We start from the raw sequence: 15,301 nt of genomic DNA on the forward strand, positions 1-15,301 counted from the left end.
AGTCAGCCTCCTCTACTGTACTACACGACATGGTGGTATGAGTTTGACATGAAGGGTTAAACACATGAAACGAGTGTGTGTGTGCAGTGTCAGCCTTATTCCAGTGACCACCACCAGAGCCATTATTACACTGCTACATCGCCTCCAGACAAACACACTGGCCTGTCTATGAGTATGCATGTGAGCATGTGCGCGTCACTCAAACCAGATCTATTTCTATCTCTTACTATATACTGTAATTACAGCATAAGACCTGCTTTTATGGGCCTGGCTCAGCTGAAGCTATGTAGCTGCTTGCTGCTCAGGGCTGTGCTGCGGGAGGAAACTTTGCCCACACACACACAAACAGACAGTGAAACACACTCTGATTGCCTAGGTCCTTTTGGCAGTACCATGGACATGTGTAACCGGATGCTACCAAGCCCCTGACAGCGTGAGAGGACCAAAACAACAGGCGGTCATGATGTCTGAAATATCAAATCAGACGGTCCAATTAGCAAGGGCTGACAGTAACAGTGACTCACAGAGGAAGAGTGTACAGTATATTTTTAAATTGCTTTATAAAACATACACTTGTGAACAAGAGTCTACAGTCATGCTAGCTAGAAGGCTCTGTCAAGCTGTACAGAGCTAAATGCTAGCATTAGACAGCATGCTGACATTCTCATGTGTTGATGTTTAGCAGGTATAAAGTTAACTGGGATCACCATGATTTAGCTTAGCAAGCTGGCATGCTAACATTTGCCAATGTAGTGTGACGTATAAGTGTTTAACGAGAGTACCATCGTTTGGTTGATGGGTTTATGAGCTCTGCCTTCATAGCACCCAGTTTCTACAACAACTCTTCCAGAGAGGCTTTCACCATCTTTCTCCTCCCCTGCTGATGCAGTCTTCTGGCTGCACAATTTTGTTTGAGGCACCAAACAACATAATAGAAACTCAGAGCTTTTTGGTGGACCTCTGAATGTTTGTGCTTGTGTCTTTTTTTGGCCTATATGACAGCATCTGTTTCACCCTGACACCAAATGGATCATATCAACCAGCAACCATACATTATAAGATATTTAGTAGTGGGCTATACTTAAAATGTCATTTTATATATTTAGTGAAAATGGCTTGAACATCACTGTTGTCCAGTTGGTCTGATCCCCAGCTTATGTGATTGGCCACCACATTGCATTTCTTCAAAAGTTGTTTCTGTTTAAGCCTTTCGCAGCAGGGTAATGAGACCACCCCACCGAAGCCTAAACACACTACTCAGACTCAAAATGAATGGCAGGACTGGCGTTTCGCCACAACGACTGATTTGGTGTGAATGAGGCCTAATCCATCCAACATTTCATTGTTGTAATATTTCAGTCTGGATGAAAATGGACAAACTGAACAACAGCTATCCCTTGAGCCAAGACGCTAGTGTGGCTAAAAATCTTTAATCCTTATCTGAATGTACCCAAGTTGCCTCCTTAATCTCCGTGTCATGTTTTTGTGTTGTCTGTAAGCTTTTTGTTGTCTGCTTATGTCATATTGATGTGTCTGTATTAGAATTTTTACTTGTAGTGAAATATTCTGTTAAATAAAGTTTAAGCATTTTGATAGCTTTAACATCTAATATCCCATAACACTTGTGAGGAACAGGACGTGTGCTCTCGCTGTTGAGCTGTATAAGATGCAAGAGATCACAACCATAATAATGTATCCACATATGAGTGGTTCCTCTTACCGTGTAAAGCTCATTAAGAACTTTCATCAGGTCCTCTTGCAGCTGTACGCCGACCTCTTTGCTCTGCAGAGACAGAATAAGACAGATAAATGTGAATAAAGAGCCTTAACCATTAGCTCAGGATCAATACGTTCAGCCTCTACTGTCCAACTGTCCACCTGGTCACCTCTGTGTCTCAGTCATGAGGTCAACCAACTACCCATCATCAATCAGGGTTAGATTTTCTGGCTCAACAGGAGCGGAGGAGTCGCTGGCCCAGATAAATGAGCGAGGCAGTAATGGACTTGATGGATGTGGAGCTAAAGTAGGAAGCTACAGATACTGATCTTTACACATTGGCAGGGAGGAAAAAGAGCAAGATAGAGAGGGTAAGAGGACAACAGAGCTGAAGACAGGGGCGAGATGACACAAAAAGGAGGACAGAGAGTAATACAGGCACAACCATTCTCCAGACATTAACAGCCAGGAGCCATGAGTGACTGATGACTTCACGGCAGCCCACAGATCAGTAGACACACACAGAAAAGAAGAAGGTAAGAAGGCTGGAGCTGCAGTGATTAGTCGATTGGTTGGCCTGAGGAAAATTATTTCTCCAGCTTCTTAAATGTGAGGATTTGCTGCTTTTCTTTTCTTATATTTTATAGAATAAACAAGTAATTGATTATCAGTTTGTGCACACTAATTTACACATACACAAATAAAAATGACATAACAGGTAAGAAAGAGTGGGGGACAAACATGGGAGGACAGAGGAGAAGAAAGAGAAAAAGCAAAGAAAGTCAACTGAGAAAAAAAAAAAAAAAGGTTAAGGAATGCAGAATGAAAGCAAGAACAGATTTCTCCAGCGCATGTTGAGCATCTGTCTTCTCCTAGAAGAGGGTACAGAAGGGGGCGGGCTGTGGCGTAGTGGGAGTTCAGAGGTGAGCCAGTAAAAAAAAAGGTGAAGGGTGGTGAAATTAAGGTGGAGAAATGGAAATGAGAGGAGAGGTGAAGGAGAAGCAGCTGTTTACATGCCTACACAGAGAGAGAGGGGGTTGTGGATCATAATAATGAATCTATCTGGGAAATGCATTATTTTGTTTCCTAAGACAACTGCGCCTATCCCTGTCCTACTGTGCTGTGTTGTGTTTGGCTAGTGCTTGTTGCACTGTGATGTACCTTTTGATGGAAAGCTTTCTGGCAGGAAGACTTGTAGAAAGGTGAAGTTGGATGTCTGGTATGAAACCAAATGTTCACTGATTATTTCTAGATTCACTTAGTGTTTTCACAAAACAAATTATGTTCATGTCTTCATTTGTCAGTCGCCGTTTGGTTTAGATTAACAAAACTCCTTGGTTAGATTTAGAAAAAAGATCATTCTTTGGGGTAAAACAGAACCAAAGAGTAGATCTCTGCATTAAAATAGACCCTTTCAAATTCACACAGAGGCCACCAGCATGAGCCAATCAAAGCACAGAAGTACTAGCCAATCAAAGCACAGAGGGCAGGACAAGGTGAAACTGTCTTGGGAAAAAATTGGGAGAATTACAGAGAGCACAAAGGTCAGGAACAGAAGGCTGCAGAGAGAGGAAGCGACAGGGAAGAGATTTAAGGTAGCGCAGCAGACAAAAAAGAGGTAACGGGATAACTGAGCTTGTCCCACCCTCGCTCTTTAAAGCCCTGTAGGACGCTCATATTAGGTGACAAGCAGCCAGACTAGAGCCAATCAAAAAGCAATCAGCCGTGGCTGAGCCCACCTATCTGTCAACTGTGGATCTTGACCTTTGGACTTCTCATTTTACCTTTGGTCGTCCGTCTGCCTCGGCAAGACCGCAGCATAAACCAGCGACTAGCACGCTTCATTAGCTCTGATGTCTGTGGTCCAGGTTGACACTGTGTGCTCATTAATACAGTTTGACTCATTAGTACTTCCTCTCTTTCACTGACAAGCTCTCAGACACACTCCCACTGTGCTGCTGACAGGATCATTCTGTACTACTATCCACACGGGCTGAGATGAATGTGTCAACTTCTCTATTGCGGATCGTGACGTTCTCCATGAGTCGTGCGTGTAAGAGCGGTGCGTGTCATGGCCCCCGGCACTGCTGGTAATTCATGGTACTGACTGGAAATGCCATAAATGAACTAATTATCTGCTTAATTAGCCATCAGTGCATTCTCTGTGTGCAGCCTGTTTATGACCCAGACATGATGGAAGCGACCCTCGTGCCAAAGAACAACCAGCGCGACAAAATAGAAATCAATGCCCATGACTGGACCAAGAGAGAGAAAGAAAGGAGAGAAAGTGTAGGCAGAGGGAGGTTTGAGTTCCCATCGCCTACGATCAGACTGTAGTTCAAAGACGACCTATCTGGTTGGGAATCAGCAGCCTCTGCCATGACATTCCAAACACAGACTGCTTCACTTTGCCTTCCACGCACGCACTTATCTTACTCGACTTGTGAGTGCTTTACACATTCTTTTCTCACACCATATCCTTACCTTGACTTTAATATTTAAACCTAAACTCAATTCTGATTTTAAATCCAGAACAAAGTGGTAACAATCAACCAAAATCATCTCACCTGGCAGAAAAGTAATGCAGAACAAAAAAAGATGCATGTAAATCAAAACGTGAGCAGTAAGTGGTCGTATATTTATAATGTTCAACTGTTAAAACTACAGTAGATGTGAGGTATAAGAACATATGCCTGCGCTGAGCTTGTGTGTTTGGTCTAATATGTCTGACTCAGTCTTGGTATTTGTTCTACGAGCTCTGATCTCAAGAGAAATCTTTCATCTCCTCTCTCTTTTCTCTCTTGTCCTCTCTCTCCATTCCTACTCTCTCAGTTCTCTCTTTCTCTGTTCTTCCTCCACATCTCCTCCGTCTCTGTCTGCCTCGTCTCTTTTCTCCCAGACTAGCCAAGGCAGAGATCAGAGGAGACAAGAATGACGCTACTGTATGAGGCTCAGGCAACATAAACTCTCCTGGCTGGCCTGAGGTTCAGCTCACTCGCTGTCAGTCAATAAATCAGACGAGACAGAAAACAGATGCTGGAGAGAGGGATGGATGGGCAGGGCAAAAATATGACATGGATTCAACATGTCAGCTACTGGTGTGACACACAAAACCATGATTATTAAACAATAATTTCAGTATGTACGGTAGAAGCGCAGTTATTTTTAAGGGGAGACGTACCTATTATGCTTTTTCGGGTTTTTTTTCTCCATCTCTTCAGTGTTTTATATATGTTCTTGTGTCCGCACCAACAGAAGCTCCTCTCTCCCAAAGAAAACACTGCTCCTGAAACGCCTCGTCAGTACTGTTGCCATCAATTCCGTGAATTTGTGACAGCATACCACGTCACCATGTCACACATTTGCATAATTTATGCCTAGTGCCTAGTTTGACACGTAAGAATTGATTTAGCACAGCTGCTCTGTTGTTGTTAGTGGTGCTGGCTCAGGCATGTGTGAGCTGACCAGTCAGATCAGACTGGGTATTCAGAGAGAATACGGGTATTAAAGAGACATGAGCTACAGGACAGAGCGTTTCAGACAGAGGGGGAAAACAGTGCTGCAGCACTGGTCAGTATGAGAAAACTGATGTGTTTTTGGAGCATTAAAGCATGTCAACCTATTCAAGTAGAAACCCAAAATAAAATAACCTGAAACGAACCTGAAAATGAGCATTTGTTTCCTTTAAGATTCATACATTTTAAATCTCACTCAATAGCCATCTATTCTACAATGTTCTACGACGTGTACTGAAATCAGCTCCTTGACAAGAAGAGTGCACTCAGTAGAGTGCAGATCTCCGCCAGGTTACAGTCAAGCTGGCAGCAACGATAACAAATACAGGGATTTATTCTTCGAACATTGTGTCTAACTTTATTAAGTCATAACATATCAAATATGGAATCAATCTGCAGATGCTTCAGTTGAAGATTAGACCTGGATCTGGATGTCCGTTTTTGACAAAAGCCAAAATATGTAACAGACTAAGTTAGCCTTGTTTAAATCTTTATGATAGGCTCATAAGGAATCATATCAATATTTATTATCAGGAGTAAGCAGTCAATGGCAAAAAACAACAGGTTTTTAAAGAATTGTTAATAACCGCAACCATAAAAACCTAGGGTGAGGGCTGATCCTATGTCCGTACCAGGGTTTCATATCCTGTACTGTATATACCAACACATACATCTCATAATATGGTAAGGCTGGATGCAGACTGACCCTGAGGACCAGGTATCTACCCTCTGCACCCCTTCATAACATCCCTAAAACATAACAACAATGACTTTGAATAAGGTGTGATCTGTGACGCCATGTTTACCTTCTTGAAGAGGCGTCCTGAGTCCTCGCTGATCTGTGCGAAGCGGGGAATGATGTTGTTGAGGTAGAGGTCGGACAGAGTGGCATGGTCGCGGCTCTCCCTCTTCACCTGAAGCAGCAACAGGTTCCAGCAGTTCACCGGGGATAAAATGCTCTGCTCTTTCCTGCACACAGAGAGATAAGGAGCCTTTTAAAAAAAAGACTTATTCAAGGACCTCTGAGCATCATTTTAGATAAATGACTAACATTAAGTCTCTTTCATCTCCTAATTTCACCCTCTCATCCTGCTGATGTGCGCACACACACACACACACACACACAAAATGCAGAGAAAGGCATACACTCTTCACACACCGTTTTACAAAGATGAGAGAAGACATTAGGATAAAGGACAGGGAGGGAATTAATGCCCAGACAGATTTATGCACAAATCAGCCACCCTCGCTCTCTCGCATGCGCATGCACACACACACACACGCGCGCACACGCACACACGGTCAGTGAGCCAGCCCAAACAGGGGATTCAGCCAGGGTACAAAACCCAGCAGGAAGAGTTAAGACTCCCCCACGAGCACAGCTGTTGCAGAAGGAAAAGAGAGAAAAGGGGAGAGAGCGAGAAGTGAAAGAGACAGAAGAGAGAGATTTAAAGACTGTAATGATTTCACTAACTGTCTAATGGCTCAATACGGTTTCATTGTCTTTGCTTCAAGTGCCCATAAAGCGGTTACACAAATGCGAGGCTGTCAATGCCTCGCCTACACGACAAAACAAGCCCTTTCAGAGAGCGCATGCACATGTTTGACTGTGTGTATGTGTGTGCGAGGCGTGCGTGTGTGTGTACAGTGTGTGTTATGGATGATCCATGGATGATCTAGTGGGTAAAATGGATTATGAGTGAGTGTAAGTGGATGAATGAAGGTCTTTGTGCAGTTAAAAGGAGCTTTAAGTGGATAGAGACAGTAAAGAGCTGCGAGGCATTTACATCACACACTCACACACACACACACACAGATGGGGGTCAGGAAAAGTAGAGCAGTGACCCAAGCATACACAAGGTCAGACAGACAGAGAAAGTCTTTGACCGAGGGGTATAGGGAGGGGGTGGTGTCCATTGGGAGGTGTGTGTATGTGTGTGTGTGTGTGGGAAAGTCTGATGAGATGAGTCATAGTGATGTGATATGCTGGTACTGGCTGTCACTGGTCAGATGGTCAGATGACTAACTGAGTGGAATAACAATAATGACTTCAAGGAAAAGAAATCAAAATATCCACCTACGCAAAAATTATGGAGCCCAAACACAGCAGCTCTCCACGTGTCGAATGCTAAATCTGAACAATATGGTCATGTGGACGCACTCAGACTTCTCTCTGCTGTCTGTTTGTTTTCCGGCACGTCTGTCTTCACTGGTTGCACAACATTTTTCTCCACCAAAACAGTTCCTCTATTTGCTCAAGCGACTGACCTGCCTCTCCATGTGACATGTCATCCTCAGCCCTCCAGTGATCACCATGGTAATGGCACTGAAATATCACCTAACCCTCCCCGACCCTAAGCTATCACAAGGTAAACAGTGAAATGTCGCTAGCCCTCCGAAGGTCACGCGCTGGGAACAGAGTCAGTCTGTGGGTCAGGTGGTGCCAGTGACTCACGTTGGAGGGGAAATGTGAAATGGTCATTTACATTCAGGATCAAAACACACAGCATTAAAGAGGGCATCACTGCTGGGGGATCTGTACGACTGATGCAAACTGAATGGTTAAAGCTCTGGCTGCATAAAATACCAGCACAATGTACAATTAGAAAAATTAGAGCCAGGATGATATTTGTGATATTTTCTATTTTTTTGTTTTGTATGAATTGAATTTCTACTTTTGGTTTGCTTAGATATTGTAAAGAAAGTTGTATTCGGTACTGATTGGATTTAGTGTGCCTTGACTAGCATGTTACCTTGTATTCATGTGCTGTCAGAACAACAACTCAGAAAGTCGGAGAGAATTGACGAAAGTTGACGCCACATGATGCCGAATCATAGTGGATGAAAGTAAACAAAAGTCATGTATTGTATAGTCATTGTCATTAGTTTCCTTTGGGCTTCCTTGTCGCTCAAATACTGGAAACAGCTGTCAGTGTGTTGTTTAAACACTCTTGGTGTCCATGTTGCTCCCACATTCTGACATGATGCACATGAACACACCGAAGTCAGAAGAACGACTTCCCAGCTCGGGAAATGGGACCATCCGAGGAGCATGTGGATCAAGATGGGGTATTTTGTGATTGTTTCTTTAGGAAAAAGGTAAAAGGATGCTCTTTATCTTGACATGCTCAAGTTAGATGTTCACCCTTGACATTAAATGCTATTGTACAAAACTGCAGCCAAAGCAGCGCAGTATTAAACAAACCTCCTCCCTACATGGGATTATTTCCACCCAGTGATTCAAATGTGTTGCATCAGTACAGAGTAGACTAAACTTTGCTTTCAGATATCTACACATTTAATCAAAAAGATGTTGTTTAATGAATTCTTACAAGGTTGGTACCACTGTGATATGTGATCTATTGGTATTGTCCAGCACCATTAACTATGTAAATAGACACAGAGAGGAAGAGTATGAAAAAGAACAGATTTGAACAAATACAGTCACAACAGATGCAAAACAGCAGTTGTCAGTCCATGATCTTTAGAGTCATATCCAAAAAAACACACTGAAATAGTATGTCGCTGTAGCCGTGGGTTGTATAAAGGGCTGCAGCTTATTAACAATGAAACTGGCCTAATATTTAGCATACAGGCTTTGAATCACTGTGCAACTTGTGAGGGCTTCGCCATGTGACCAATCAGCCTGTCAGCCCCAAGGCACGCACAAGCACACACAAGCACACACAAGCACACACAAGCACACAAGCACACAAGCACACACACACACACACACACACACACACACACACACACACACACACAAAATACAGTTAAACCGTGCAACCCCCCACCACTGCTGTACGCAGTCTGCCAAATAGCAGGAATACCAGGGGTCTCCACGGGATCAACACACACAACCCTCACACCCCACATTGCTTGGAGCACCATCAACGCCTGGCTGTACGGAGACACAGCCACAGGCCTACACACTCACACACACACACCTACATTCAGACGCACAAAAATACACATGCATAACCGGAAAATAGCTGAAATTCCAGTGTGGCACCCGGACTGAGCAGCAGCAGATGCAGGGAGACTGTTAAACACACAGATGTTGGGTGAAGAGGAGTGAGAGGAGCAGAAAGAGAAATGAAAGCAAAGATTGAACACTTGTCAGTCAGTCAGTTGTATCGTTTTATTGCCTTGTGACATCTTGATAGATCATGACTTGAGCAGACCTGCTGAAGCAGCTGCAGTGGCTGACCTGCTGCTCAACTACATGTTTTATTCTCTGTCCTTTGCCCTCCCTTCCCCTCTGCTCCCCTTCCCTCCCCCACCATAGGGAAACACACACTGTCTCAGTATTGATCCGAGCTGGAGGGAGTGTGTGTGTGTGTGTGTGTGTGTGTAGGGGGGTATGTCCTCTTGGTTGGAATTGGGTTTCGTTTAGAGACCCTATCGATCCCTTTTAGTCTGTGCCTCCATGTGTGTATGTGCGGTGTGTGTGTGTGTTTGTGTGTGTGTGTGAGTGTAAGTGTGAAAGAGAGGGATAGCGAGAGGGATAGCGAGAGCGAGAGCAAGAGAGACCATGGATGTGGGTTTACCCCCAGTGGAGAAATGATCATTTCTGGAATAGTGTGCAATGCAACAAAATAGAGAACAAGAACAGCACAGGGGGAAAAAAAGAGGAAGGTGGCAGGAGAGCAGGTCATAGTTAACAGGAAGTAAGAGAGAGAAAGACGATGAGCAGACAAGGAAAGAGTCCAGTCCTTCTCAACAGTTTCGGTCATTTTGGAAGATCCAGTCTATCACAAAAGTCAGACAGTGTTTCCTCAACAGTGAAAACACCAATAATACTGCTGAGTCTAAAAAAAACCCCAGCTGTTCTCTTATTTCTCTTTGGAATTAATTCCAAGAACAAGCAGTTAAACAAATGCTACACCTTTTCAACCTTAACAAAATGATACATTTGGCTCTGAAGATAAGAGATATGGCTGCTGCACAATTATTGATTTCTGATTTTGTTCACTGGTGGATGAAATCACATCAAGAGTAGTATTTTACCTGAGGGGCAAGCATTAAATGTTATTTATTGCCATGTAGATATGACACAGAATTAGATTTTTTGCCTAATCAAATAATGACATTTATCGTTTGTTCATGATATTGGACTCCATTTCTAAACTAACATTAGCTACTGTTGCTCTCTGCTCACATATGGCCAATAAAAAGTGATTTATCCATGTATATTGCTACAAATTGTTACATAGAGCTCCTTTAACACTGGGTGCTCTGCATTAAATTTGTCTCCTCTTTTCATCACTTGCATCTGTTAGTTACATCTTGGCTCTTGGAGATGCAAGCGAGAGATCAGGGGACGTCTTTGTCCACCATTCTGAAGAGTGAGCAGTTACTGATGATGCACAGCCGTCCCATAAAATCATGGCACACTTGTTGCAGCTACTTCTGTCCCCGAGGGTTGTTTGAAAAGGTATTGCATCAATGATGTATTAACGATACTGCGGTAATGATCACAGATCAGCAAGTGATAAATCAGTCAACACACTTTATTGAAAGGGAGTTGCCCATTTTGCAAAGGTAACACACCTGTGTTTTCTTGTTCAGAGCTCCTCCCTCCTCCATGATGAATCTAAGGTATTAAAACATTCGGAGACGGAGGAGCGAGGACGCAAGGAGGCATAATTAGCTAAATGGAAAGGATCCTCTGCCTCTATTTATCTGTGGTTGCTCCACTGAGAATGTGTGTTTGCATGTGTGTGCGGTTTATGGTTAGATTGGCACTTCAGTGAATCATTCCCCACAGGGAAACAGACTGCTCTCTCCCACCAAAAACCGCCAGATAAATTATACAAGAACATGTCCCGCTGCTAAAGCTGATGAGCTCCAGTGTGTTTTTGTATGCACAGAGAGAGAGAGAGGGAGACACACACACACACACACATACACACACAGAGATAGAGAGATAGAGAGACAGAGAGATACAGAGACAGACAGAGAGAGAGACAGAGAGATACAGAGACAGACAGAGAGAGAGACAGAGAGAGAGAGAGACAGAAAGAGAGACAGAGAGAATCCCTCTTTGGGCAAGGTTACCTACACAGCAAGACGCTGCAGAACAGTCAGAGCACAAAATCACCACCTGCCCATTTCTGGCAAAATTTACGGTTTACACACACACACAAACACACACTGAAACATCGCAGACTCACGAGCTCATTGTTGTCAGAAATGAGCATCCTAATGAAACGCGAAAGCGATGAATCAGTTGATGTTTTAATAAGTCAGACTGGGAGCAGTGAGTGATGCAAGTCTGTGTTTTACAGATATGGCCTCCCTCTCCATCCGTCAAACCGTCCTTCAGTTTCAATTTTTCTCTCTTCTCTACTTCCCTTTTCTTAGGAAGTCACTCATCTTTAAAAAGGTCCTTTAAATATTGCTTAATAAAGAAACGTTTTTTTTACTTGAAATTTTCAAAAGAGAAGAATATTAGCTGTCTAAGGATCCTGATCTGCCTCCAATAAAACCACATGAAACATCACAACAACCCGCTGCCCTGTGTGGTAGTGTTTTGTGCTCATTCCCATACTTGAGTAGATGGTCCTTGGTACTGCGTGTCTTGGTGAGGAACCTCTCGGCCAACTTCTCCAGGTTGCGGCTGTAGTCCACCTCGATCTCTGCCTTCTTCCTGAAGAAGTCCTGCAGGTCCTGCAGCAGCTGCACCCTCAGCTCGCACTGCTGGTCCAGACACTTGAGCTGCTCCACCAGCTGGGCACGGATCTCTGCCGGGGGTGAAGAGGAAGAGGTAGAGAGACAGAGATGAGTTTGACTTTATTATGCTAACCACAATCACATCAGAATGTTTGAATCAAAGGCCTCTCTTCTCTGAAAAACATGTAATTATCCATACAAGCAGCAAACATTACAGTTGGCAGCATAGCACTGTCATTAAGATGCGTGCCACAACAATGTGCAAGATTTTAAAGTCTAAAATGGTTTCCTCTTTACAGCTGATGGGGATGGAGCAAAACACCTGGCAGAGCTGTGACACATCAGCCAGGAGTCTTGGTTGAAACCCCCCTCCCCAACCCTCCTGCCCGTCCGTAAAGCATAGACCGCTTTGCATGTGTGTGATCAGCTATCCTCTTCCATACACAGAGAGATCTCCAGAGGCAGTCATTTATCCCGGCTTATCACTTTTCATTTTCCTCCTGCCTCCTTCCTCCTCTCCCTCCTCCATGCTGCTCTCCAGTCTGGCTTCAAATTAATAGAGTGCACTCAGTGCAGACACACTCAGTAACCGTATTCAATCACCGGCTACAGAAAAGTCCTCTGGAGAGGTCCTGCCCGCTGCAGCTACAGACCGGGACGCACACAGCGTCCGCAGCAACACGTGCACACGTCTACACACCCAAGGACATGATGATGATAAGCTGGATCAGTGCTGACAGCTGACAGATTAATGCTATGCTCTCATAGCTGCCTGCCAATGCTGAGCGGGCTGCACATGCATCCTTTTGAAAGAGTCAAGAATCAACACACACACACACACACACACACACACACACACACACACACACACACACACACACACACACACACACACACACACACACACACACACACCTCCAATTGCCAGCTGATGCAGCTGCATCATGGCTCGCCTGTCGACCGTCCTACCTTTACAGCGCTGGCTGAAGAGAAAGCGGACCGTTTTGGCCTCCATCCCAGCTTCAGTGCACTATAGACTCCCCTCTCACACACACACACACTCTGAATCAAACACACACACTCCCAGGCAGGCAGGCAGGCAGGCAGGCAGGCAGAGTCAGCCGTCCGTCGGGCCGACAGTGACTGTTGATGCTGCCTTTGTGCTCAACAGCTGAGAGTGCAGTTTCTCATTACCACAAAGAGAAGTGGGATATCTAAATGTGTCTGTGACCACCCCCCTCCTCCCCCCGCCTCCCACTTCTCTCTCATAAACACAGACCTAAACATTGTGCCACTAGCCAGCGGCCACTCACAGCCATTCTTTACTGATTAAAAAGGCCAGAACGGAGGAGTTTCGTGCCGTTATGACTCACATACGCAACAAATAAATGCATACACACAGCCCGTGTCTGCGCTAATGACCTGGTGTGAACGTTTGCTTTGACAACATGTGTTACTGACTCGTGGTCTGTATGTGTGCAATTTCCTCATTGCTCATTTCTGTCAATGGTGGGGAGTGAGTCAGTGTCCCGCCTCTCAAGGCTGCGACACAAAACCTCGAGACGGTGGCCTTGTAATTAGCCGCACACAGCAACACACACCATATGCACAACACCTCGACTGAAAACAAGTGCGCCCATCCATAAGAAGGTGAAATAAAGCATAAGGTAATCCGCAGGGAGGCAGCCTGAGGGGTGGGGGACATGTAGCGACATCAGTCCCATGAGACACCAATGTTTAGAAAGCAGGTCTAATGGAGCTCAAATTAATTTAATAGGGAGGCCATGCCCCATGCCCTGAAACCCCTCTCGGGCCCCTAACAGTCACATTAGGATGAAGAGCGATTCCGACAGCACGCTCCATTTACAAAATATATGGCTGGCTGTGTGACTCAACCTAAGCTAACCCTGAGCACTCCACACTATACCTTGTTGATACTGGCCGCTTAGTCCCAGAGGGACTGTCTTTATGAAAAAATGTCTTTATCCATCTAGACGCTGGTGCAGGAGAGGAGTGTTAGCTGAGAGGAGAGATGCCGTCAGAAAAGATCGATGCGGGTCCTCCTCTACATCTAAGCCCTCTGTAAGGGTCATCATCCCGTTGAGCCAGTAAGAAGTGGGATGTGAACTGGAATGTGACGCCTCCACCCCCCTCCAGACAGCCCAAGTCACATTTTCCAGGCAGATGAGAGCAGGTCTTGTAATCGGCTCTGGGATTCTACTTTACTGATGCTCTCTCCTTTCTCTTTTTTCCCTTCCTCCTCCTCCTCCTCCTCCTCTGTCTGTAGTGCTGAGGGCTGTCTGGCTCTGTCTACAGGACTTTGTTCATCAGTCCCACCAACACAAAACAACCAAACACAAAATAACTCAGCAAAAGGAAGAGCTTTGAAACAGCTCTTATTCTCAGCAAGATTTTCATTTTCCTGTATAACAACCTATCTACATTCTGTACTTGTCTACAGAAGCTTCACCAAATTCACAATGGTCACTTCTGATTGGTCGGCATCTGCAATCATTCACATGGGATCTATTCCCCTTCAGTATTTGTTTATCTATTTGTTAAGTGTAGCATTACTTCCCTGGTGTAGAGCTATGTGTACAGCTGTGTACATTTACACATATACTGATCTGCCACAAAATTAAAAAGACTCAGATTTGTTGAGGCTTACAAGGTTGGACACAGGTCCTCTGGGGGTGTTTTGCACCAGGGCGTTGGCAGCAGATCCTTTGAGTCCTGTGGGTTGTGAGGTGGGGCCTCAACTGATCAGACTTGTTATGATATGTCCCATAGATGCTTGATTTGAATTGGGAAATGGGGAATTTAGAGGCCATGCCAAGTTTTTGTGGTCTGGAAGGACACATTGCCCTGCTACGGGACCGCTGCCAATCAGAAAGTGCCGTTTCCATTAGGGTGGGTGGTGCATGTCAAGTGGAAAACACACTTTTTTGCATTGCATTGTAACAACTTGATTGGTGTTATTCAGTTCACCTGTTAGTCCTTTAAACGTTGCGGCTGATTGGCGTCTTTGTCCTGAAAATCTATTTCTGGACGTAAGTAGCATGCACAGACAGCTGACAGTCTTTGTTGTACCGATTACTTTTGATTCGGATGGCCTCATCTTTCTAGAGATTTGTTTTGCCCTTTTATCCCATCTCTACCCAGTCATAGTAGCCACCTGTTGGTTTGTTTTGCATTCCCAGTGTAGGTGAGGGGGGTGGTATTGTGTGAATGCGTGTGTGAATGCACACCCGCCACATGTCTGGCTTTCTAAACAGTGAGCATGAAATGGCAGAAATCTAAGGAGACTGGTGTCTTTCTCTCCTTCAAACCATTTCACCCAAACCTGCCCCTCCTTACCATCCATTATTGATCAGGTTGCTTATCCTGACCCAGA

The 15,301-nt window shown here is 44.6% G+C and overlaps 1 protein-coding gene across 3 annotated transcripts in view; it reads right to left on the minus strand.

Annotated features, from left to right (window-relative positions):
- Nucleotides 1-15,301, minus strand: part of srgap2 (SLIT-ROBO Rho GTPase activating protein 2) — a 60,769-nt gene that overhangs the window by 16,345 nt on the left and 29,123 nt on the right. For all 3 annotated transcript variants that reach the window (XM_073468107.1, XM_073468108.1, XM_073468109.1), the window contains 3 exons: nucleotides 11,786-11,978; nucleotides 6,039-6,201; nucleotides 1,721-1,783 (listed from right to left, as the gene is read on the minus strand). In XM_073468107.1, the coding sequence (XP_073324208.1) occupies nucleotides 1,721-1,783; nucleotides 6,039-6,201; nucleotides 11,786-11,978 (419 nt within the window). The remainder of the gene's footprint in view (nucleotides 1-1,720; nucleotides 1,784-6,038; nucleotides 6,202-11,785; nucleotides 11,979-15,301) is intronic.

The sequence above is a fragment of the Pagrus major genome, chromosome 6 (genome assembly GCF_040436345.1).
Source record: "Pagrus major chromosome 6, Pma_NU_1.0".
Lineage (NCBI taxonomy): Eukaryota > Metazoa > Chordata > Actinopteri > Spariformes > Sparidae > Pagrus > Pagrus major.